Source organism: Sapajus apella, unplaced genomic scaffold, assembly GCF_009761245.1.
Source record: "Sapajus apella isolate SASKATOON/1434 unplaced genomic scaffold, GSC_monkey_1.0 scaffold27, whole genome shotgun sequence".
Classification (NCBI taxonomy): Eukaryota; Metazoa; Chordata; class Mammalia; order Primates; family Cebidae; genus Sapajus; species Sapajus apella.
The window spans coordinates 19,801,928-19,827,500 of record NW_022436967.1 but is presented as its reverse complement, the minus strand read 5'-3'; the positions used below and the strand labels follow the sequence as shown (position 1 = coordinate 19,827,500).

Here is a 25,573-nt window from a genome sequence, read left to right as displayed (position 1 = left end):
CCCTCCCCAGTTACTTAAGGAACTAAGTGAGTGCATCTCCAGTTGCCCATGAAAGCATGTTTGTTTTCCTCAGCTGAGGCAAGTGGTAGAGTAAACAGGATAATGAAGTAATATGTAAAAAGCAGGATGCACATAAAGGTATGCATGTTTATTGTTTTGCCTGGAGAAACCACATGACCGGGACCTGAAAGGTTACTGATTACAGGGGCTGATTGTGAAGCACGAGGAACCCCATGTGTATGGAGACTGTAGGGTGAGAACACACAACTTTTGGCATCATTTCTGAGTGGCCTCACAGATTCTTTTTCTTGTGTTTGTTTTGCTTTTTGACAACTGCTTCTCCCACGTTTCTTGCAATTCTGTTCTCTCACCTTCACTTTGTTATTTGTATTTGATGGACCAGGATAATTGAGGCAAGGTTACCTTGTAAACTTGAATTGGCCACACACCATGTCGTCACCCAGCTGGCTATGAAGTGAATAACGGTACTGAAAGCAAACCTGGAGACCTTTCTTAGATCTATTTTAAGTTTGAGTCTGACCAACCATGGAAAATATTCAACATGAATTAATGTAGAGAACTATAAAGTATTTATGACAGCTCCAAGGAAAATCATCTACTTTATGCAAGAGATATGTTTAGAGACCTCTCAGATAAACTTGCCTGGGTTGAGGGTACACAGCACCATTTTAATCCTCTGAAAATATCTGTATTCCTGTTCTTTTCTGCTGTCACTGTCAATCTGCTATATTTTTCACTATCCTATTAAAATATTACCATCTTCTTTATCTGTTCAATGTCCATATTTTGAATATCTTCACTGTATGACCTATTCTGATCTCAGTAACTCCTCTGATATTTCTCTATATGGCTCCCACAACAACTTCATTGTTAGCATATCTGTTTCTCCATACATTGTAAAATTGTAAGCCTTAGGTATTTCTAAAACATAAAAAGGAGAATTAAGTCAACTGCAGAACAATGGGGCTGATTCTTCTGCTTTTTCTCTGGAAAACTCTTTCATTGCTTTTGGCGGAAATTTACCTAGAGGTTACAGCCACAGGATGTATCTTGGTCTCTTATTTGCCTTTTTGGGAAATCAATTAAGACTAATACAGGATAAAGGAAAAAAGCAATCTATTCATTATATAACACAGTTGTTTGTATGACTTGTTCCCTGCAAAGGAAATCTGTTGAATGCTTGCATTTTGAATTCTTTTCTAATAGAACAACCAAAAAAGGCTTCTTACGGTGCAGCAGGAAAAAAGATCATTTTTATAGCTTTGCATTCTTAACATAGCATTTAAAGAACGGCATGAATTAGAGGAAAGGCGTGGAACACACAGGTAGTCAGTTTGAGATCATCGGCTCAAAAGTATCCTAGGATGGTAATGACCCAGAAGTATTTCCAGTTGTCTAGTGGTTTGTGGCATGCAGGAATGAGAAGTGTTTTCTTTCCGTTTCCTGTTGGACAGGTGGCAGTCTTAGCAGAGCCACTATTTGGAGTTGATAACTAAAGACACAAATAACTTGACTATATCTTCTGGTCATCCTAGGACTATTTAGAGTTCCCCAAAACCTTGTAAGAGGCATGTCAGACATGCAGTAAAAGTATCTATGACTTCAGCTGGGCACTGACAGCATATGTCTCATCTTGGACCATACAGTCCCACTTTATAGGAGAGGGTGGAAATTCTCCAAAACAATATCCACAGCAAAGTCTGACCTCACTCTGAGGGAGATGGGAAATGGGTGGGAGGACTAACCAGCTCCCTGGAGTAAGAGGAATTTCCTTTCCCTGTCTCTCCAGCAGGGGGCTGTATGTACCACCTTTCAGGTTGGGGTCAAGGAAGTGATCTCAGTGTGACAGAAGGGAGAGTTAGACATCCAGACACCAGTTTCCCTACCATGGGGCACGCTTTCAATCTGAGTGTTGTTGGCTTAGCTGTGTTGGCAGTAGTTTGATTGGTTGATCCGCTGGTTATGAGGTGTAAGGGAGGCAGTTTTTGTTTAGTTTTTGGGACTTTGCCTCTTCCTTTGTCCTTAGCTTAATTTTTAGGCAGCATATCCATGAAGCTGGTTTTCATTGCCAGCTCAAGAGTGACAATCATTTCCTGTGTTCCTGTGTTAAGTGCCTTATGTATATCATCCCAAATCCACTGCGTGGTTTAAATACGGGCACTAGAATATAAACGAAAACTATCATCACAGTTTCTGACTTTCTGCAGGACCTTAAACATTTCTCTTTCCATGAGTTTCCCCTTAATAATGTGTCAAACCTCTCTTCCCAACCGGAATGTTGTGCTGCAGTGAATCTTCATAATCCTTGAGATTCTAGGAGGAAGGAAGGTTCCATGGACATGTAAGTACAGCATATTCCCCTCAGTCTTCTAGGAGGCCAGAGTGAGTCCCAGAACTGGTAAGACTGGCAATCTGAGCATTGCCACTTTAATCTTAGAACATTTATCATGTTGACACATCCTGTTTTTTAGAGAGGAAAAACACATAGTTTCTGCATTGATAGTGTAAAGCATACCTTGTTAGGAACATGTTTTGTAAGACACATTTGGGTTTTCATTCTAGAGCATGTCAAACTTAGTACTTCAAAATATATCTAGTATGATTGTTAGTGATAACACATACAAAGGCTTTGCATTAACTGTTTTATTTAATTTTCACAAGAAGCACTTATTTTAACCATAGGAAAACCAATCTGAGTGACAAATAGTTCTTTAAAATAAGCCAGGGTTATTTAGCTATTCTAGAAAGTGCCAACTTCTTGCAAGAAGCAGGCATTGTAGGACAGCTGAGAATGATCACACAGCCTAAATTCTAGCCTGGCAGCAACAGTCACATCTGAGATGTCAAAAACACATGATCAACATTGAAAGGGGTGGACTAACATATGTGGGACCATTTTCCTATTTACAGTTATGAGGTTAAAGTACTTTGAAGGTCATTTTGCTGCTGAGAGGCATGTGGAACATTTGTGTGGCTCTTTCACAGTAAACCCTCTTAAGAGCAGAAGACACATGGCTGTTAGTGTCTGCGTTTAGATTTAATCTCTCAAATAAATGCCCCCCTTTGCTGCATATCACTTCATCCAGTTATAAACTAGGGCTTATGCAAGCACCCACATTCTAAGGGTGAGTTATTGAAATCAGTTGCTATTTATGAGTCACCACTGGCCCAGTAAGCAGGGTATTTGAAGTTATGGTCATCAAAAAGAAATGATTGTTTTTTGAAAAGCTAAATGCTTAAAATGCTTCTAGAGGGAAGTGATGGGGCGTATGTTCATTCCCTCTTAAAATCAGGGTTGTTGAGTTTGTTTTTAAACATTTTTATAAGTTCATGAGAAAAAATATATAAATTCTAAGAACCAACATTGTATTCCCAGAAACATGACCCTCGCTGGCCTTGGGTCCACATATCATTGGACTCTGGGGGACACAGAGACGCCTGTGACACTTCAGTGCTACCGAGTTAGTCAACAATTATTCTGGGAAAAGCAGAATTGAGTTCTTCTCTAGATGTCCCACCAGGGTTGGCCAAGGGCCACAAAGCAGGCTAATAAATTCCCACAGGATCCAGACACCAAGCAAAATTGCTCTAAGAAGTCAGTCACTGTCATCCCTTTGTGGTTCTAAAACAAAAATGACAGGTCATCCTATGAGCGTCATGCCAGTGAAACCCTCTCTTCTGGAGAAGATCTCAAATCAGAATTACCTTTTTTCTTTTTGTTATCAGGTACAGCCAGTTTCTTACATTTTTTTTAAACTGTATGTTTCTGTGGTATGTATATTTGTACACCAAACTACCTGGCATTTGGAAATCACAGCACTATTCAGAGGCAATTGAATAAAGAGAAATTTAATTTAAAGTATCAAATCCTGTCAGACATTTCTCAGACTTCTGATTTTATCAAACGTTTGTCAGCCAATAAAGTGCATCTCAAGTGTACAGGGCAGAAAGCTAGACTTCTAAAGAGTCCTGGAGTTTAATTAATTTTTTTGTTATTGATATAAGTAATAATTTTTCTAATTTGTATTTTTTGGTTCCCCATGTAAAGCTCCTCATGTTTACCTCTGTTTATGTCATTCTTGACATGTTTATCTAAATTATGTGTGCTCTGTGACTGGTGAAATGTAAATCTGGTATCTGTAGTCAATATATCACAAGGACCTACTTTCCAGCCTACCTTTCCTTCTCTATCTGATAATGTTAATACTTAAAATAACAACATTCAAAGGTAACATGAAGAAATCCTGCTTTTACAGCTCCTACTTCTTGGGCTCCGTAATGACTACTGATGGTTTGTTCATGAAAAATTTTAAAAATCAAAAGACTGCACTTGTCCCTGAGTTGAAAAAAAAAAAAAAAAAAAAGCACACTCTAAGAATGAACAGAAAAATGTTCTTCTTGGAAGTAAATAACAAAAGCCATAGTGTTTTGATTTGTCTTTTCTTCAGGGTATATGGTAGAAGTCAGGGAATCTTTGATATTTTTATTTGGTGCAATAATCTGTTTCCAAGGCCACACAACAACCCAGAATCAAGTATTTTGGTTCAAGTCAGGATGATATGGGTGGGGACAGAAGCTGTGGCAGTGATTCAAATAATCTCGTGGGCCCTGAGAAAAGGCAGAAGACATCATACTAAGTTTCTACTATATGTAGAAAATATCTTACATAAGTTTTGATAATAGCTAACATTAGCGGAACACAAACTTTGGGCCCTGAATTGTGCTGAGTATCTTTCATAGATTACTGCTTTTAATCAGCAGTCCTTGTGAGCTAGGTATGATCATACATCCATTTTATAGGTTACAGATGTGATTCTGAAGCACAAAGAGGCTGAGTAACTTGCCAAAGACCATACAATGTTAAGTAATGGCCCCTGGATTCAGTCTGCAGCCTGGCTTTTTAACCAATTATATGGTGATTTCATATATTCTTCAAAATTACACTGAAAAAGAAGGTATTATTCCTGTTTTACAGGTGAGGTATCTGAATCTGAGCAGCTAAACAACTTGTGCAACAATCACTAAGCTTACAAGCAGCGGATTAGGGTTAGACTTAGATATTCGTCTGGCATCCAAACCTGTGCTCTCGCTACACTACTGCATGGTTTCCACAGTCTCATCTGACCCTGGAATTTCCCTCCCTGAGACTGCTTAACTGTGAATTTCCCAAACTGATCCACCAAGAGCCTCATTGTCCATGCTTCATAGATGGCTTTGACCACATTCAGTGATATTAGGAAAGACTCCATTTCCCAAGATTGCTCAGAAAATCAGATGCTATAACACATGTTGAAAGTGAAAACCCATCTTTAAGAAAGAAGCATCTGTTCTATTAGTAAAAAAGATGAAATTGACAGCAATTTTATATGACTTCTCAAAATCCTTTTATTTTCTCATTTTGGAATGAATAGGTGTTGTTCATGGGCTGGGAATGGGGAAGAATGCGATTTTTTAAAATAGAGCATAATCAAAGTCTCTGCATAAAAGGAAGTGTTCCCTTTGGCTTTATGCCATTTGAACTAAATGTAATTCAGGGGACTTTCTTATTAAGTAGTGAATCAGCACCCAGCATGGCTTGCTACTAAACCAACAATTACTTGAGGTATTTCAACAAGAATAATTCTAAACAGAATAATGCTGAGGGAGTCACAAGTTTTCAGTATTTCAAACTACACTCTAAAAAGTAGGTACCCCTGGAATCTTAGAATGTCGTGATGCCAATCTCAGTCAGGATAGCAGTCAAGGGCATGAGGCAGCAAACCTTTCCCACCTCAAAGATTCCTTGGTGGAAGATTTCTCAACAGTTGTTTCCTTCAAAGACTTCCAAGCAAGGACATTTTTAAACCTTACATTTTTTCCAGTGGCTTTTTTTCCTTTTATACATCATTGTTATTTTGAAAACATCTCCTGAGGGACTAGAGTGATAAATTCTAAACATAGCTTTTGAACAATCCCATCACCAAAGTCAAAAAAAGAAGATGTGAGCTTCTAGGATAATTGTAAAAACTCATTACATTTGCAGAACTTTATTGCTTTAATATAAAATCATAGAGCCCTAATAAGGTAACAGTTATGGGGACTTACCATATACTAAGGTACCACTCTAAGCATAAGTGTTAACTTCTTTTCGTCACCACAACATGACGAAAGTCTGATGTGGTATTATTATCAACCCACTTTAAGATGAGGAAACTGAGATAAAGAAAAGTTAAGACACCTGTGTAGCATGGTAGAGCTAAGTCTCAGGACCCCGGTCACACTCCATGGCTGTCCTCTAATCACAAGACTGTATTCCCTCCCTTGATTGCAAGAAGATTCAGGTCACAGACAAAAGGCACTGCTCCTCAGAAGTGGTAAATTTTACATGTCTCAGAGATAACTCCAAAGTTACACTAAACCTTCTAAATCAAAGTAAGAAATATTGAAACATCTTAGACTTTGGTAGCTCAAGCAATAGACATTTTTAAACAGGGTACATGGGGAAAAGCTGCAGTTTTTATCTCTATCAGCCTATTTGCTTATTAGAACTCAGTAATGGCAAAGGGAAGCTCAACATTTTGCTGGTTTCCATTGAACAAATTCCCACAATGCTCTAGACCAAATACCTCAAACACCCACCGCTTCCAGCCAGCTAGCATTGTATATTACCAGAGTTTTGCTAGTTAAATCTGGCAAACAAAGGAAGAACAGAACAATGATGAGAGAAACCTTCAAATTTCAGTAACAATAATGCAGAAAATAAGATTCCTTCCAATTTTTAAATTAAAAAGAAGACATGCTTTTTTTTTTAAATTTAGGAAAAGCAAAAGGTAAACACTTTTTAAAATGAACTTCACATACGATTAGATGACATAAGGTGTGTAAACCTTGAGCCCACAAGAAGTACCTTTGTAGTGGTTAAGAGTGTGGATTCTAGGGCCAAACTGCCTGTCTCTGAGTTCCAGGCCTGCCTCCTGCTTGTTGGGAGACTTTTGACAAAGGATTCAGTCGCACTGTGCTTCAGTACCTCAGCTGTGTGCTTCAGTACCTCAGCTGTGAAATGGAGACAATAATAGGTGTACTTCACAAGTTGTTATGAAGATTAAGTGAAACAGTATGCATTATGTATATAAAACAGTGCCTGGCACAGACAGAGTATTCCACACATGCTAGCTATTATTCTTCTTCTAAGGGGCACTCAATACACAATAACTAGTATTTCAAAAACTTCCAATGAGGAAAACACAATTCAACAAGTTATTTTGTGTTCTCTGTTAGTATGAATCCCAGTTTGAGACCTACCACAACTAAAATAGAAAAAGTAGAAGGAGTGTCACTATAAACCTCACATTGGCATAAAGGATCTATTATTCCTAGGAGTCACTAATTGAGAGAGCTTTGTTTCTTCTCTTTTTCCTTCTTACTGAAGTTTATATGTTTACTTTCCTCTGTATTCAGCCTGTTTGTCCATTTTTTCCTGCTTTGTGTTCATCCATTGTGCTAACATTGTTTTCGTGGTAGACAAAGATGAGACCAGATTCAGAAAGACTGGTTCAATATTTTTATAAAATAAACTTAACATCAGCTTTGAGCCTTTATTATAAAGACACTATGTTCAGTTCAAAGTACCACTATTATGTAATGGACTTAGCAATGCGAAGAGAACTCTTCTGGAGAAATGTTTGTAAACCGAACATATTCTCTAAATAGGATAGTTGGTATCCTGAGTAAGGTCCTGGTAGGATAGTTGAAGCTTAAATAGGCCTATTGCACCGAAAGTGGAGCAGTTGGCAACCCTATCCCTGAGACTCCCCCACTTCAGACCTGCAACAGTTGGGTTGACCTAGGAGGGCACAGCTCACAGCTGTCCTTATCCCTCCTTTCCACACTGTCCTAGGACAAAGGGTCAGCAACCTGGCCTTTTTAGAGTAATTGATCCCTTGCCTGAGGAGCATGATCACTTTCCGAAAACAGAAAGACTGAAACCTCTGCCTGAACAGAGCAAACTCCCAGCTCAGGGCAAGTGATGAAAAACAATTCTAAGAAGCTGAGCCACTGATACAGGGAGGAACTTAATATTCCAGCTGCCTTTCAAACCCAGGGAATTTTTGTGGGTTTTCTGGTACTTCTAGAATCCTTCTGAGTCAGAAGCAGCAGAAGTCAGGACTCATCTTGAAGATAAAAAAAAAAATCAAAGCAAGCTGAGATTCTGGAAATTTTATCTGAATCCAGAATAGCTTGTGTGTCAAACACAATTAAGTTTTGCTTTCCTTTTGTGCCATTTAATTACATCAAAACAAAACAAAACTAGGTCTCTTTCTGCACTGAAAACTTCTTTTTTTCTCTTAGCAAGTCTAAGACTGATAAAGAGATGTTCACAAAACCATTCTCTAGAGTTAAGAATCTCTAAGGAATTGGTTGAACTAATATAAAGTACTAATTTAAGGTATCATTCCAGTCTTTCCACAATTAGGTATTTGGATTGGAGTTTTGTTCTTGTTTTTGTTTTTTTAATTCACACTCAGTGTCTGTTGGTTGTGGTTGGACTACTTATTACTGCTTATTAAATGGTGCACATCATAATTCTTCATGTAAGTCCAACATGGGCTAGATTTTGAATTATACATTATGAAATACCCACTGAAATGTCATAACTCATTGTGGGCAGTATTACTGAAATAAAGAGCAATGCTAAATATATTACTTAGAACTTTTAATTTTAATTTTATGTTAAATGAACTAATATGATTTCCTTTATATACAGCACTTTAGTATGAGCAAACTATTCCCTTCATAGTATTGTAACATATAGCTTTCCACCTTTTGTTCCTGGTGTAAAATTAAGATTTCCCCACCTCAGAGATGGTCCTACCTTAGAGATTCTGATTTACTAGGTGTGTGTGGGGCCTAGGAATTTGTTTTTCTAACATACAACCCAGGTGATTTTGATGCTAGTGGGCTGTGAACTACACTTTGAAAAACACTTTTCTAACATGCAAACCACTAAGTCAACTTTATTCTTTAAAACCCATAAATAGTTTTCCTGTTTATCCAGTCAGGGACAGCCAGGCTTGTAAACTGCACCTGCTTCCACCATCTTAGTGCCCAGTCTAAAAGGAACAGGCGCTGAAGCACCCATCTTGCCGATTTTATTTCAAACGTCCAAAAGATGGCAGCAAACTCTCTTTCCCTTTCAGTGCTTCATAGGCAGCCATTCTAAAGCTTGTTGCATTACAATTTGCTTTGAATATTTTTTTTAAAAGACTAAAGGGTGCCTTGAGATGTGATTTTTATCTGACCTCCTGCCTTTAGTCAAGAATGAGTATAAATGTTTCTAGGAAAGGAATAGAATGATACATTTTTATTATCTGGAAAAGAGATTGAATTTCCTTGGCTGTTTTTTCTTATCTCTGGGGAAAATGATTGTATGACTTCCTTTGACTGTAGGGCCCTAGACTCTGTTATCTCCAAATCCAAAATGTTCTTACTAATAACTAGCTTAAACCTATCTGGCAGTAATCTAAACATTCTTATTTTGGGATCTAGGTTAAAGGAAAATTTTGAAGCACTTCCAATGCTTATTAGCTTTTTAAAATGAAAATAAATATGATTATAACATTTTCAAAAGAAAAAGGAAGTTCATGCACTTTATGCATCATAGGGAAAAAGCCCAATATTTTTGTTTAACTTCAACATTAAACTTAACAAATAGAGTAGTACGTCGACAAAATGCAGAATCAGTCAGAGGCTGCTTACATGTTAGAAGAGTGTACAGAACAAAGAAACAGGCAGGCCCACTTGGTGACAGCTTTGATCTTAACAAGCACACTGTTTTCAAAACTTTGACGCCGCGGCCGGGCGTAGTGGTTCACTCCTATAATCCCAGCACTTTGGGAGGCTGAGGTGGGTGGATCACAAGGTCAAGAGATCGAGACCATCCTGGTCAACAAGGTGAAACCCCATCTCTACTAAAAATACAAAAATTAGCTGGGCATGGTGGTGCGCCCCTGTAGTCCCAGCTACTCGAGAGGCTGAGGCAGGAGAATCGCTTGAACCCAGGAGGCGGAGGTTGCAGTGAGCCGAGATCGCGCCATTGCACTTCAGCCTGGGTAACAAGAGCAAAACTCTGTTTCAAAAAAAACACAAAAAACTTTGACACACTAAAGTTTATTTCTAAAACAAAAAAGATGGTGACATGTTTGGAAGTTCTGTGATGTAAAATGTATGTTTGTGCATTTACCAGTGGGAGGAGAAAAGACTAATGGGAGAGCGGATATTTATGAATGGAGGGGTAATGCTGGAGTCTGGGTGACAGCACAGGTTTGATGCTGGGTGATCAGGTGGTCAATGAATGATCTATTCATTGTATTTTTAAGGGAACTTTCCTGCATTAAATTTTGTAATACTGAAATAGACAGGATTCAGAATGAAACTGAGAAAAATAACCATTAACTGAGGAACCTGCACACCACTATCAGAGAACATCTAATGGTATCTAAGACACAGATCAAAACAGATTTGAGACCAGTTTTTTTACTAGTATCAATTGGGAATCTTTCTGCAAATATGTAAGCTCTGGACATGTCTTTTTCCATCCTTTCCCCAGCAGATTTTTTATTTTTTGTTTTTTAATGGATAATTGCTTAAGAACTTAGACATTCATATGACTGAAGGATGTCTCTTTTTTTCTCTTGCTCTCAAATGTGCATTTATGAGGACCTAGCCATTTTAGTATCTCCAGAAGCTACTTTTTATCTTAGGCTAACATTATATATTCAAAGCAGTTAAGAGGGCTGATTTGGTATTTTAGCTAACTCACAATGTTTTTGTAAATTCAGCAATGCATTTGCATGAATCAATACTGAAAGTGAAAAAAATTGTTTAGCAATTGCAATAGTCAATAAATACCTAACATCAAATCAAAATGAAGGCAAACTTTGGGATGGTAAGAAGTCAAGAGAATACTAAAGAATAAGATCCTTTTAATAAATGTGTGGTCTACATGGCAAAACTTGCTGGAGTATTAACAAGCAATGTTATCTCTAGACAATTATACACTGCAGTTTCATGAATGCATTAAGAAAGCTATGCCAATAAAAACCAGTTGTAATAGCATCTAAAGCCATGGGCAAAATTCAGTATTTGGTCTCTAATTTCAAACATTTAATAAGTAGACATGTATTATAATCAAAAGGCATCCTTTTAACGATTAATGACAGACTACAAATATATCTGGAATTAGTGTTTTCAATTGAAGTAAATGCTACTTTTTCTGAAGAAATGTAGCTGGAATACTTCTGATAAAAGATGTTTCTTAATTTTCCCATTTGTATTTGAAAAGCACAGGATCGTGACCATCATTGTATGCTGTGTAATCCATGTTTCTCCTGGTGGTCTTTATTCCAGCAAAACAATCATACATTTGAAAATCCCACCTAGTTTATGGCATCTCTGTGTCTCCGAAATGGAATAACATACATAAAATTATTGTGTAAATTCCCTCAAACAGGAAAGATATCATTAAATAAAACTTACTACTTGGGCCAGAGAGATACTAAAGTGATGAGGGAATTGAACAATTTTTTTTTCACTCTGTGCTTAAGAAAATAAGTTGTTGATGTATTTTCTGATGAAGAGCTGGATTTATGATTCCTATTTTTATTTTTATTTATTCATTTATTTTATTTTTTAGATAGAATCTTACTCTGTCACCCAGGCTGGAGTGCAGGGGCGCGATCTCAGCTCACTGCAACCTACGCCTCCCGGGTTCAAGTGATTATGAACCCCAATTTTAAACATCACTCTGGGGCCATGTTTTTATGAGAAAAACATAAATATGACAGGGAGTAAATCTTACATTTCTCAAAGAACAGTTAAACAATTTCCCCAGGGCCTAGGAAATTAATCCAAGGATCTATTTAATAAGCTTAGAAACATAGTGGACAGAAAACCAGTTACAAAGGCCAAGTCAGTCACTTTCCTCATCCTGTATTCTCCACGTCCTTGTGAAATTATGTTGTTGCACGTTGTATAGTTGCTGATGTGTCTTCATCCTTGCCATTAACTAGTTTTGAATTGTCAGATATTTTTAATGTAATTAGAAGTTGTGACAGAGGATGCTTCCAAACAGATCAGTGGGAAGTTTTGAGAATATTATTGTGCAAAGGCCAAATCAAAGTAATTACATGGTATGCACACACTTATTAAGAATACTTGTTTTTAAAGTCATAACTGATAAAATTTTTCTCTAAAAAAGCAAAAGGCATTTTAGTTGGGAAATAATTTTGTTTAAGGGCTGCTAGCTCTACTTCAAATAGCAGGCACATAATTATAATTGAATATAATATTAAAAAATGTTAGTTTTTTATGCTGCTGCTGATGACTCTCATAATAAATTAAGTGCTTACCATGTGCCAGGTACTGACATTTTTCTCTACAAAAACTTCCCACATCCTGGGTGCAGTAGTTCACTGCAATTCCAGCAGTTTGAGAGGTTGAAGTGAGAAGAGGTCTTGAGCTTGGGAGGTTAAGTCTGCCATGGGCTATGATAGCACCACTGCTCTCCAGCCTGGGTAACAGAGCAAGACCCTGTCTCAAAAAAACAAAAGCCCCAAAGCCCCCACCAGGTCAAATGATCATTTATTTTAAACAAGGTCAACATCCTTTGTTTATTGTGAAAATTACTTTTTTCTTTGTAGAAACTGATGAAATCTGAACTTTTCATTTATATTACTCACTTTTTTTTATCATGGAAATCCAAATGAATGACGTTTACATTTAAATCTTTTGAGGAAAGAGAAAACTTCAGAAAGTATTTTGAAATGTGTTTAACATTTATTTTTTTTTATGTTTGAACCAATTAAACTAAAGTTTTATAAAAATAAACTTAAGTAAGACTGTTTCCCCAAAATTATAAAAAATTAAAACAGCGATCCCAGCTACTTAAATAGAACACAGTGTATATTGATACAAGCATTTTCACAGGCTCTAACTTGTAGTGACATACTTCTTTTTTGAGAACAAAGAAAGATAAAAGGGTAAAAATTGCTGGGCTAGTAGTTTTTTTCTGTTAACAGAGGTAATACCTTAAAATACATTATTTAAATAACATTTTATTACTGATAGCTTTACTTCTCCAACTTCCCTATACAAGCACATACTGGCTGTGCAACCTAGAGTAAATTACCTAATTTATGTGCCTCACTTTCCTTATTTGCAAAATGGAGACTCTAAGGTTGCTGAGAGAATTAATTGAGGTAACAAACACTGTGTTTAGAACTGTAGTTGGTACAGAGTAAAAGTTTTATACATTTTAGTTATTATTTTCACTGTTTCAAAGATGAAAGAGACAACAAAAGCATATACACACATTCCTCCCTCATGTTGGTCTTCTTGACCTTTATCGTTATTTTTATTCTTTTATAACAGAAGGTTAAAAAAAAAAATCAAGAAGTGTATATTTTGGCCCACCCAGACCTAGCAGGGAGATGAGGTCAGTGGCAATGTTTCTGGCCAGCCCAGCTGCCTGTGTTCTGACGACAAGAGCGCAGCCGGGCTTGGCACAGCAGCCCCGGAGGCGTGCACTGCTAATGCCACTTCAAAGGCAAGTCTCTTTCCTATTTTTATCCCAGGTCACCAGCCTGCCGATGCAGTTGCCTCTTGAACAAAAGGTCCTGCCAGGTCTCTAACACCTTTAGGGCCACACAGTCTCTTCCCACAATAACAAAAATAATCTCCATTTGTTGAGCTACGTGGCATTCCATTTATAAACACAATCTTTACTCTGCCCGTAATCTTGAAACTGTAGGCAGCATTACTCCCATCTTACAGCTAAGGAAAGTAAGGCTGGGAGAGGTTGAATCGCAGGGGTAACCAAAGACAAAGGCAGTGTGACATCCAGGTTTCCATTCTTTCCAATATTAATTGCTGGCCTCCATTGTCATTTACAAGCCTTACGCTTCCTCACAAAGAGATTTCCTTTAAGCAGCAAGTAAAACTTTTTATTTAGAAGTCTATTGTTTTGGAAGAGAAAATTTAATCTAGAAGTTAATCTAAGATGACTAGTCAGTAGCAGAACCAAGATGATAGGCTACAAGACCCTATCTCTTATTGTGATGTCAGCGTATGTCCATTGCATTCATGAAACTATTTATTTTACTTTATGTTTTTGAGATGAAGTTTCATTCCTGTTGCCCAGGCTGGAGTGCAATGGCATAATCTCGGCTCACTGCAACCTCTGCCTCCTGGGTTACAGCAATTCTCCTGGATTCAGCCTCCCAAGTATCTGGGATTACAGGCATGCACCACCATGCCTGACTAATTTTGTATTTTTATCAGGGATGAGGTTTCACCATGTTGGCCAGGCTGGTCACAAACTCCTTACCTCAGGTGATCCACTCACTCAGCCTCCCAAAATGCTGGGATCACAGGCATGAGCCACTGCACCAGGCCCATGAAACTATTTAAATGACATGTGATTGATTACCTGGCCACTTTTCTATTCAAAAATATGGTTTATTAGTTCTGATTCTCTGCCTTATTCTTGGCAGGCAGAGTAATACTGGGAAATTCTGCTGAAAGAAATAGAAACTCTCTTTCATTTTCTAGGTAAGAGAGTCCTACAACTGAATTTCCAAAAATTCCACTTGGTGGAAGTAAACTTAAAATCAACGTTAAGAAGGCAAGAGTTAGGTAATGAAGATAAGACTATTTTATTGAGACTAGAACGAAAAACCTTAAAAGTGTTTTTGTCCTCTAACTTCAAGCCTGATTGTGTTTAAATCACCTTAAGGGAATATTTGTTTTATATTTAAAGACCTTTAGGTAAAGGGATTCTATATCTCTATGCAAACATTTTTTCCAGTGTTGAACTGTTTCTAGTGTCAAGAAAATTGTCATTGAAGGCTCATTAGAGCTGGGAGTGACTCTAAGAGATTAGTTAGTGGAGGCTGCCATTTCCTCACACCTACTGGCAGTCTCATGATAAATGGTAAATCAGCTTTCAGCTGGTTCTTCTTCAACCCTGACTAATTCCAATCTCCTTTATCTTTTTCTTTTTAGGTCTGATTTATTGCATCTTGAAAAGTATTTCAGGTTCTCTTTAGGGTTCAAGACTAATTTTCTAAGACTTTTCTAGATTGTGAAATCAAAGCAGATTTAAACTCTTAAACTTCCACTGACCTGAATGCAAATTATTTATTTGAATGTTAAAAATCTTCCACCTGTTTAGAAAAATTGAATTGTTCATAAATATTGGCTAATACTGTCTGTTTTGTTGAACATGACTTGGGGTGCATATTGGTTTGCATATATCGGAGGTGGTGGGGATACTTCTGTTTGTGCCCCTTGTCACATGTAACTGATGTGTGAGAGGGGCTACATCTTGTGAACTGACCTAACATTCTGGTGAAGATAACCAAACTTTCAGTTTATGACAGCCTGATGTAGAAATTATCATTCATTCATTCAAAAGTATTTACTAAGCACCTACTTTTCTGGTGCCAAATACTTTCCTAAGGATGCCTTAAGAAAACAAAAACCTTTACCCTTACATGAACCTTAATTTCTAGTGGAGAGAGAAAAATAAACAAAATGATTAAATAGAACATTTATTATATTAGATTAGTGTAAGTCTAAGGGAAGGATTAAAGCAGGGGTGAAAAGTAGGGAATTGCCAAGCTGAGTGATCATATAATACTGGAGTAAGGCCTGAAGGAAACAAGATAGGAGTCATGCTGGTACTTGGAGTATTGTGTTCCAGGCAGAGGATTAGCATGTACAAAGATCCCGAGGCGTCAGTGTACCTGGTGTGTTCAAGGAATAGAAAAGCGGCCAGTGTGACTGGAGCAAAGAAAGAGGAAGAGAACGTGAAGGGGATGAGGTCAAATAACGCAAGAAGCCAGTTGGCAGATTTTGTGGGGTCTTGTGGGTCAATGAAAGGACTTTGGTTTTTTCTTTCTTGAAATGAAAAGTCATGGGAGGGTTTTAATCAGTGGACTGAGTGACATAATCTGACTTGAGTTTTAACTGGATAGTTTTGGCTGGCATGTTAAGAATAAACTAAAGGAAGCAAAAATGAAACTAGGGAAATCAAATAGGGGATAGTAGCAATAATCCAGGTGAGAGTTTTTGGTGGCTTAGTCCAGGATGCTACCAGTGGAGGCTGATAAGACTTGGTCGGATAGGGGAGGTATTTTGAAGTCAGTGCTGACAGATCAGGTGCGGAGTGTGAAATGGACAGCAGTCAACACTGATTCCCAAAATCTTAACCTGAGCAAATGGAAAAATGGGGAATATTTTGTGCTTCCTGAATGGTTTCCTCTATTTGTGCAACCCTTCTAGGAGCTCCACTTTTCAGAAATTCTAATCAATGTTTAAAAAGACAAAAGAAATACCTTTTATTCCTCTTTGCTTTTCGTGGACCTCCCGGAATCTGTGTGTGATAAAGTATTTGTGATGAGTATTTACTGATCATGTGTTTAAGAGAGAAAAGAGCCAAAGGATTTGAAATCATATTTATCAGTCTAAGCTCTTTTTCCTACAGTGCACGTGTAAGCAGCATTTCAGCCAAGATAATTTTTTCGGTTTCAGAGTTTATGGTATAACATAGTTTAAACTTCAAAACATACACCACATTCATCTTCTTTGGCTTCTAGGACTGTTTACATTGCTTTAAAATTCACTCCTTTTGTCCTAAGTAAACCTCAGATGACACTTTCTTTTTACATGTCAAGTGTTCCCTGCCAGTTACTAGACAGTTTAATAAGGAAACTAACTAAGGTGTTTTACTAACAACCTGCGCGGATAAACCAACATTTAATTGACATGAAAAGATGGCTTATGTTAAACTGAGAAAGGCCCTCAGCTCCTCTGAGCTTTTCTTCTGCAGGCAGAGCCCCAGGTACCTCAATTTCATGTAGCAGAATTGCATCTAAATGTGATGCATTGTATTCCATATTCCCTGGTCACCTGCCTGTTCTTGTGACAAATGCCAAAATGCCAGTATTCATTAAGCCAAATTTAATCAAAACTTAAATGACCTTTTCCAAAATTTCTAAGATCTCGCTCCATTTAGATTGCATGGTTTTGAATCTTTTTTTGAAAAAGATATTCTCTCAAAACAAGATCGTTGCAAGTATAGTCCAATTAGATTTAGGAACTCTGGTATGAGACTGCCTGCCTGGGTTCAATTATCCACCCCAACACTTATTAGCTTTCAACCCTTGGAGAAATTACTTACCTTCTTCAAGTCTCATTGTCCTCTGGAAAATTGGAATAATAATAATGCCTTTGCTTCATGGGGTTGTGACGATTACATGAAACACTCCACATAATGCAATTGGTCCCCACTTCCTGGCACACAGTAAGCAATCTATTAATGTTGGCTAGTTTCAAAGGCAGAGAGGTAGCAAAATTCCTCCTTAGTGTTAAGCCCTTTTGTGGGACTATGTAACACCAAATGACTCATGAGTTCAGTGGGAATCCTGCATGCATTGTATTGGGCCAGCTCTTTAGCTGTGTGCTTGGCATGTGCTCGCATGTGTCGAACAATTAAAGACAGAATGCTCTAAATGCACACAGACTGAATGTTCCACATTTAGTTTTAAGTATACTATCTGCCAAATGACATGGTTCCTTGATCATTTTGAATGACATCTTCACTCATCACGTGGCCTTGTGTTTATGTACACACATCTACTTAAGAAAATCAAGATATTATACCCACATTAGCCTTGCCCAACAAACTGGAGGAATAAGGATGTGGAGAACTTGAGGGAATGAATGACACAGGTATTATTTCTCCTTAGTTTGAAAAATAACAGATAGCAACAGGATAGTGAAGATATTCAAGGAGTGGAAGAAACTGGGGATGTATGAAGGAATGGCTGCGTAGAGGCAGAAGTAGATACAATCTATTTTAGCAGAACCACTGGGGTAAAGCCATGGGAAGCAATGTTTGATTCAATTTAAGAAAGGAATTCCCAAAATCTAGAGCTTAAGGATTGAGCAAGGTGCTCTGGAAACAAGTAAGCCCTCTTCTCTAGAGTAAGGCTTGAGTGAGGCATAAGATTTCAATTTTATTTGGAGTTGTTAGAGAAATTTCTTGGAATTGATTTGTGGAAAAAAAATTCCATTTTTAGCTTATATTTTACTTTAAAAAGAAAAAGAAGAGAGAGTGTTTTGTGCTGTACTGAAAATGAGATGACAGGATTTTAAAGTTTTATCCAAGGCCCCCAGAGAGAAGAGATGGTGCGCACTGAAGTGAGAGTCTGGATTCAAATACAGGCTTTACAAAGAAAATAGTAGCAAATGACTTCCATGATTCTTGAACCCTTCAGCCATGTCCAAGTGATTAAAAGGAGTTGTATTATGGCAAGGAGAGAGGATTTCATGAGAAGGAATTCTAGAGCACTGAAGATGTGTGTGCTTGGAGTAGGTGGTGTGGAGGGGGTTTCACCTGCTCACCTCAAGCTGTGTACGAGAAGAGCTTCAAAGTGTCTTCTCACAGAACTTCATGCGAGATACTTGCGTGAGGATGGGTAGGAGGTCAGAGTGAGGTCTGATTCCCACTCAGGAAATTTGGAAGGTGAAGGACAGGATGACAAATTGTTTTGGTAAAGAACTAGGAAATTTTCTTCTGCATTCCCACAGGCAAATGATGTGAGTGTTCCTCATGGACCAGGCCAGGAGCAAGGAAGAGCTGGATGGGGTCAACCTGGGGCCTCTCTGAGGGGGCAGATGGATCCTAGTACACACTGTAGGTAGACAGCTTCCTAAGGGAGTACAGGACAAGTCCAAAGTCACCCCCTAGAACAGAGAAGAATTAGCATAAATCAAGGACTGGAGGCAAGATGTCCCCAATGATGGGAATCTTTCAATATCCCATAAAAATGTCCCTCTCTGGGCCTGTCTGGCCCCACGAGTAAGAGGCCAGAATGTGATATTGCCAAATCAAGTAACAACTTCCTTCTGCTCTTTCTTTTCTACTCTTTTTTTTTTCCCTCCAACCGCAGGGGGCCAGAAGGCAGAGTTAGTAACCTGAGAGAGGAAGCAGAGTGAAGAAGGCAACAGACTCCTTCCCTGAGGAAGGCAACCTTTCTGAAATGGGCCCCAGCTAGGGAAGGAGAAGAGATTTAACTTTAATAAAGCTGAATTGCAGTTTGTTATTTCAGGGCATCGAATCGTCTATTTCAAAATAATACTGGTTTGGGTAACTTAAGGTAACCATTGAACTATTCCTAAAAATATGCAAAATGTCCCAGGATCTGCTAAGTTTTCTTCCAGGGGCAATGGAAAACTTTTTTTTTTTTTTTTTTAATTAAAAAAATTAAAGGGGAAGGAAAAAAAAAAAAAAAAAAAAAAAGAAGCAATTTGATGCCACACCATGGGTAAAGCTAATTTAGCTTCTTGGTTACAGTTAAAGGCTCTTATATAAAAAAAAATTAAATTCCCTTGATAATGATACAACCCATGGTAGAATGACAACTCAGGACCTAATCCATGCCATGCTAGGCTTCTCGTCTCAGACCTTCAAATTCCAAAACAAAAGAAACAGCTCTGTTACTTTCAGGTTTCTTTAGTCATTTCTGGCTCAGGGTATATACATGGCTTCATTCAACCAGCCAAGCAGAGAAAAAGCAGGAGCCTCGGAACTGAGATGGAGAGAAGGAAACAGCACCAAAGAACACTATGAAAATTGCTTTGGGGAAATACATTAAAATTAGAAGTATGGATGCGCTAACCTAAAACAGTTTATTATTTTATCCTCTATTACTAGCACCTGAAAGAGTGTGAAGGTATGTTTGTCAGTCTGGGGGAATGTAGAAGAGCAATGGTCATTTTGCTCATTGAGCTGATCGCTCCCCTTTCCTCACGACTGGCACTGCTGTTACGTTTGTCATATGTGTTTGACGTGAGCTTTTTGCTTTCAGCTTCAATCCTAGTTTTTTTGTTTTTTTTTTTTTAGATGGAGTCTCACTCTGTTGCCCAGACTGGAGTGCAGTGGCTCAATCTCAGCTCACTGCAACCTCCGCCTCTCAGGTTCAAGGGATTCTCCTGCCTCAGCCTCCCAAGTAGCTGGGACTACAGGCATAGGCCACCATGCCCAACTAATTTGTTTTATTTTTAGTAGAGATGGGGTTTCACCATGTTAGCCAGGATGGTCTCAATCTTCTGACCTCATGATCTGCCTGCCTTAGCCTCCCTAAGTGCTGGAATTATAGGCGTGAGCCACTGCAACCAGCCACAATCCTAGTTTTAATTTCTCTTCAGAAAGCCTTGGTTTAGTCTTTCTATATCATATCTCAATGTTTTAGTTTTCTCTTTGCACATTCATCTCTTTGTTAATAGGATATCACACAATAATGTTTTGAACTTTCTAAATTCTGTCGTTTCAATTCTTCTGAATATTTTCAAACTCAGCGTGTGAGAGGAACATCAAAAAATAATTCCTCTTTCATGCAGTGTTTTGGATGCCTTATCACTGCAATATATGCTTTCACATAGTACTTAATACTCCCAAGTATATTGATAATTACTTCTTTTTCCAGTTATTAGCCAGTGAATTAAACACTTGCATAGATGTTCAGAGGCCTCAACTAGATTTCTGTAAAGTCTTAGCTCCCTTTATTGCCATCCCCTCAGCCGTCTATTTAAATACCTAAATAACTGGCTAAAACAGCCCCTCAAGATGCTACATCTAATTGATACAGGATTTTTTTTCAGCCTCTTTGCCAGACTTGCAACAGGGGTGCCCTGTTTACTCCCACTGTGCTCAACCCCTTGCAGGAGGAAGCACATGAGTGGGTGTGTGGGATCTGGCTGGCCACTCTGAGCACCAGCAGGAGTAAACTTCATGTGGGCCCATGGCGGCACCCAGGTGAGGATGCCTGTGATCCCAAAGCCCAGAGGGAGTGTGATATCTGCTGTCTGTGATGGTGGTTTGTTAGCAGCTCAGTTGGCCGCTTGCCTCATTGTGTGGAGTGGCTGCCCTCCACCAGTGAGGGCAAAGGGCCAGTGTGATGGCCTTTTGGGTGTCTGCACTCAGTGGATCCCAAACTCTTGTCCGGTGTCCAAGAAGAATGAGGTTGCACAGACAATTGAAGGGCAGTGAATTTTGTTAAGCTACGAAAATGGCTCTCAGTGGAGAGGGGAGCTGGAGAGCAAAGAGGATGGGAAGGTTGTCTTTCCCTGAAGTCAGGTCATCTCTTCTGTAGTCTGGCCGTCACCCCTGAAGACTGGCTGTCTCTCTGAAATCTGGCCGTCTCCTCCAAGGTCCATCTCTCTCACTCTACCAACTGAGTCTGGGGTCTTTATAGGCACAGGATATGGGTGGGGCAGGACATAGATAGTTTTGGAAAAAACAATATTCGATTGGTAAAAAGACACTATTCAGAAAGAACCACTCAGAAGAGAATAAGCAAACAGGAATAGAAGTTCTCACTTTGGACCGTGGGTTTCAAGCTATTTTGGCTTGAAAGTGGGGTTTCACCAGGGACACACCCCTGTCTATCTAGAATTTCTCTGCCTCTTGCCTCTATCATAATCAAAGACCACAAGAAGTAAAATCATGGGACTCTGAAAACTCTACCAGGGACTCTATAGACCAGTGTTGTTCTAACTCTTCCATAGAAAGGACAAAAGTGAGATGTAGACACATACCACAGGAGACAGCTACATTTCTCTTCATTACACTGTCTTACCACTTCTCACAGTTTAGAAGACTCTCCCTTTTTTCCTATAAAGATAGTTAGAGTCTCTTCTCTATCTTCTCTAAACTGATCTTCTTTATTATTATTTATTTATTTGAGACAGAGTCTTGCTCTGTCACCCAGGCTGGAGTGCAGTGGTGTGACCTCAGCTCACTACGACCTCTGCCTCTTGGGTTCAAGTGATTCTCATGCCTCAGCCTCCTGAATAGCTGGGATTACAGGCGTGTGCCATCACACCTGGCTAATTGTTTTGTATTTTTAGTAGAGACAGGGTTTCACCATGTTGGCCAGCCTGGTCTTGAATTCCTGACCTCAAGTGATCCATCTGCTTCAGCCTCCCAAAGTGTTGGGATTACAGGTGTGAGCCACTGTATCAGCCCAAACCGGTCTTCTATAATTGACTTAATTCAGCCACTGTGGGGCTAAAACTAGTACTAGATTGTGTGCTTATTGAGGGCAAGGACTTTGTCATCTTTAAATCTTCAGCTGATAGAAGAGTACCTGGAAACATTAGGTGTACAATATGTTAACTTATGTTAAATGAGTTTATGAAATCAACACATAAATAATGTGAAATAGAAACTAAGGCCTTAAAGGTAACTAAAAGCCGGGATTCCCCACACCTCACCCAAATATATAGTAAAGAGAGTTATGAGTGGTTCTGAATTAAGACAAGATTAGTAAAAGAAAGTTTTTGCTAAGATTCAACCATTGTAAGTAAAATTTAAATCATTAAAAAGAGAGAATCAAGATTCATTATGTTGACCCCCTTGTTTTTAGGACAGAAACCAAGAATGAACAAGCTACCTTCTTTGTGTGCCTAATGGAAAAAACAAAAAGAAAACATGTGAATCTGAGATATTTTGCCGAAATTCAGGTTTTGTTATTCACTTCAAAGTTAAGAACTTAAGAGAAACCGGTGTTGAAATTGTTTATGAAATTACAGCACATTTTTAACCATGGTAATGTTTTTTGTTAGGAAACAGGATGTTTTGATACTTTCAAAATTGATATTCCTGTCCCCTAGGTGTACCCCCTCTGCGTTTTGTCAGGAGCTTATCTAAGGAAGTCTCACGCATATTGGAATGTGTGAAGATGTGATGTAGATGGCCAGCCATCAGCATTTCTAGAAATGCAGAGGAGTAAAAGGAGAGAATGAGAACAAAAGAGCTTCCATTAAATTATTTTGCTGTAGCTGGGCACTGTGTCTCATGTCTCAGCCCAGCAACTTGGGAGGCTGAGGTGGGAGGATGGCTTGAGGTCAGGAGTGTAATACCACCAGCCCAGGCAACAGGGAGATTGTGTCTCTAAAAAAGATTTTAAAAAATGTAACAAGGCATAATGGTGAGCACCTGTAGTCCTTACTACTAGGGAGGTTGAGGCAGGGGGATCGCTTGAGCCCGGAGTTCCAGGCTGCAGTGAGCTGTGATCATGTCCTGCGCTCCAGCCCAGGCAGCAGAGTGAGGCTCCAACTCTAAATATTAATAAAAATTAATAATATTGCCTTGTTATTAGTCAAGCAGAATATTAAGTATACACAGAGGAATGTTGCAAGGATACAAACTCTCAAAGAAATAGGAATCTAATACACATGAAAGGAAATGCAAACGAAACGAGAAGCAGGAATAATTCCCTCAGAGGCAAAGGCAATACACCCCACTTAGGAAATAAAGATCCATGTGATCTTCACCATATAAATAGATTTTAAGAGGAAAAGCACCAGCCATTTAACCATACCAGTAATGTTAACTACGTCTAAGGAGCTCTTGTTTGTTTTTGCTATATTTATTCACTAGACCAAAATTAAATAACAGATTAAGAGTCACTTGGGAAGAGTAAAAAACTCAGTAATTTGAGGTTATCAATAGGTTTTGTTTATTTTGTACCAGGAAAACAGAATAGGAATGAGGGTGGGATGTGAATGCACATATGCCTGTGTGGAGGCAGAGAGAAGGAAAGGTGGTTCCCAGTGACGATGGAGCCCCTACCCTGCCCCTGGTGGTTATGCCTAAGAAAGATGACAGCAGATGGGGCTATGGGTTCACAGACGGGGAGCAACTAGGAGGGCCAAGTGCAAATGGTGGGGCCAAGTGGCAGCCTACCATTTGTACTTTGCCCACTTCTGCAAAGGTGGGGACAAGCAGCCTGTCCTGGCTTTAAGACTAAGCATTCTGGGTTTTATTTTTCTTTTCTCTTTTTCTTTGCAGTACTTGGAAATGGTGGCAGGAATACTTTGGAATATCACTCAGAACAAACAAAAATGAATAAAATATATTAATATTTTCATTGTTTCTAGGAGAGTGGACACTCCCTTTCTCTTCCCGGAAGATCAGTCCCACCCTCCACTTCTACATCTCCTTGGGTATACCAGCCAACTTACAGTTACTCTAGCAAGCCAACTGATGGACTAGAGAAAGCAAACAAGAGACCAACTCCTTGGGAAGCAGCAGCAAAGTCTCCTCTCGGTCTAGTGGATGATGCTTTCAGACCCAGAAACATCCAGGAATCCATTGTGGCAAATGTGGTCTCAGCAGCTCGGAGGAAGGTGCTTCCAGGGCCTCCAGAGGATTGGAATGAGAGACTGTCCTATGTTCCTCAAACCCAGAAGGCCTATATGGGCTCATGTGGAAGGCAAGAGTATAATGTCACAGCCAATAATAATATGTCCACCAATTCCCAATATGGTTCACGGTTTCCATATGCATACTATAGGCAGGCCTCAAGACATGATTCCGAGATCATGCCCATAGAAACCAGGTCTGATTACTCTCTTCCAGTAGCTGATTACAACTACAACCCACACCCAAGGGGATGGAGACGCCAAACATGAAAGTTAGAAGAATGGATCATGTGCCAACTATGTTTTTCTAAAAAATGCTCCTTTGTAGGTATTTTAAACTTTTCTAATAGATTTAGATTCACTTTTGGCTTTGGCTTGTTCTCATAAGTCATTTATCTAAGTTTGTGTGTCTAGACACACAGGTGAGTGTGAATCACTTCCTTGTCAGCTGATGCATAGAGAATTACTTTGAAGAAAATTTCACAATCTTCATTGATATGCTGGCACTTATATGTAATTCATAATTTTGATTCCACTTATAGGTAGTCTATGTAACCAAACTCTACTCAAATAAAATAAAACTAAGTATTTCCTCCTTGCACCTTAGTCCAGGAAGAAATGAATGAAATATGGTGTACTATTATCACTACCTATAACAGCAAGGAATATAACATTGCAGAAATTTCTCTTAGGGGCATGCCAGTGAGCAATTATTTTATAAAAATATTTTCCTTGGTATTAAGTATTTATCTGCAGCATTTAAAAAAAATCTAATAAATTTCAGATTTTAAAAAAATAATTAAAATATGGAGTTCTCTGAAATAAATAAACATATGAGAATAAGATTATTATACATTTTGGAAGGACTTTTGGGGAATGGCATGATGTGTAGAGACTAGAAAGATTTAGGTATGTGATTTATCTCTAATCTATTTTAAGCCAGAAGCCTGTGACAGGAATAGACTCTGGGTTCAGGTGTCCCCATTTGTCAAATGAGAAGATTGGATTATCTAACCTTTTTTTTTTATTATTTTTTTTGAGACAGAGTTACGCTCTGTTGCCCAGGCTGGAGTGCAATGGCATGATCTCAGCTCACCGCAACATCTCCCTGCTGGGTTCAAGCGATTCTCCTGCCTCAGCCTCCCGAGTAGCTGGGATTACAGGCATGTGTCATCATGCCCAGATAATTTGGTATTAATATTTTTTTTTAGTAAAGACAGGGTTTCTCCATGCTGGTCAGGCTGGTCTTAAACTCCCGGACCTCAGGTGATTCACCTGCCTCTGCCTCCCAACATGCTGGGAT

General features: G+C 38.8%; 1 protein-coding gene across 3 annotated transcripts in view; it reads left to right on the top strand.

The window, feature by feature from the left end:
* SYNPO2 (synaptopodin 2) overlaps nt 1–25,357 on the top strand; it is a 160,454-nt gene extending 135,097 nt beyond the window's left edge. The window contains exon 5 of one of the 3 annotated variants that reach the window (XM_032292447.1): nt 24,007–25,357. In XM_032292447.1, coding sequence (XP_032148338.1) covers nt 24,007–24,540 — 534 coding nt within the window. In that variant the 3' untranslated portion in view covers nt 24,541–25,357. Of the gene's footprint in view, nt 1–4,137; nt 7,454–24,006 lie in introns of those variants that run through there. The other 2 variants (XM_032292448.1, XM_032292450.1) reach the window with 2 other exon arrangements.
* The last annotated feature ends 216 nt before the right edge of the window (nt 25,358–25,573 follow it).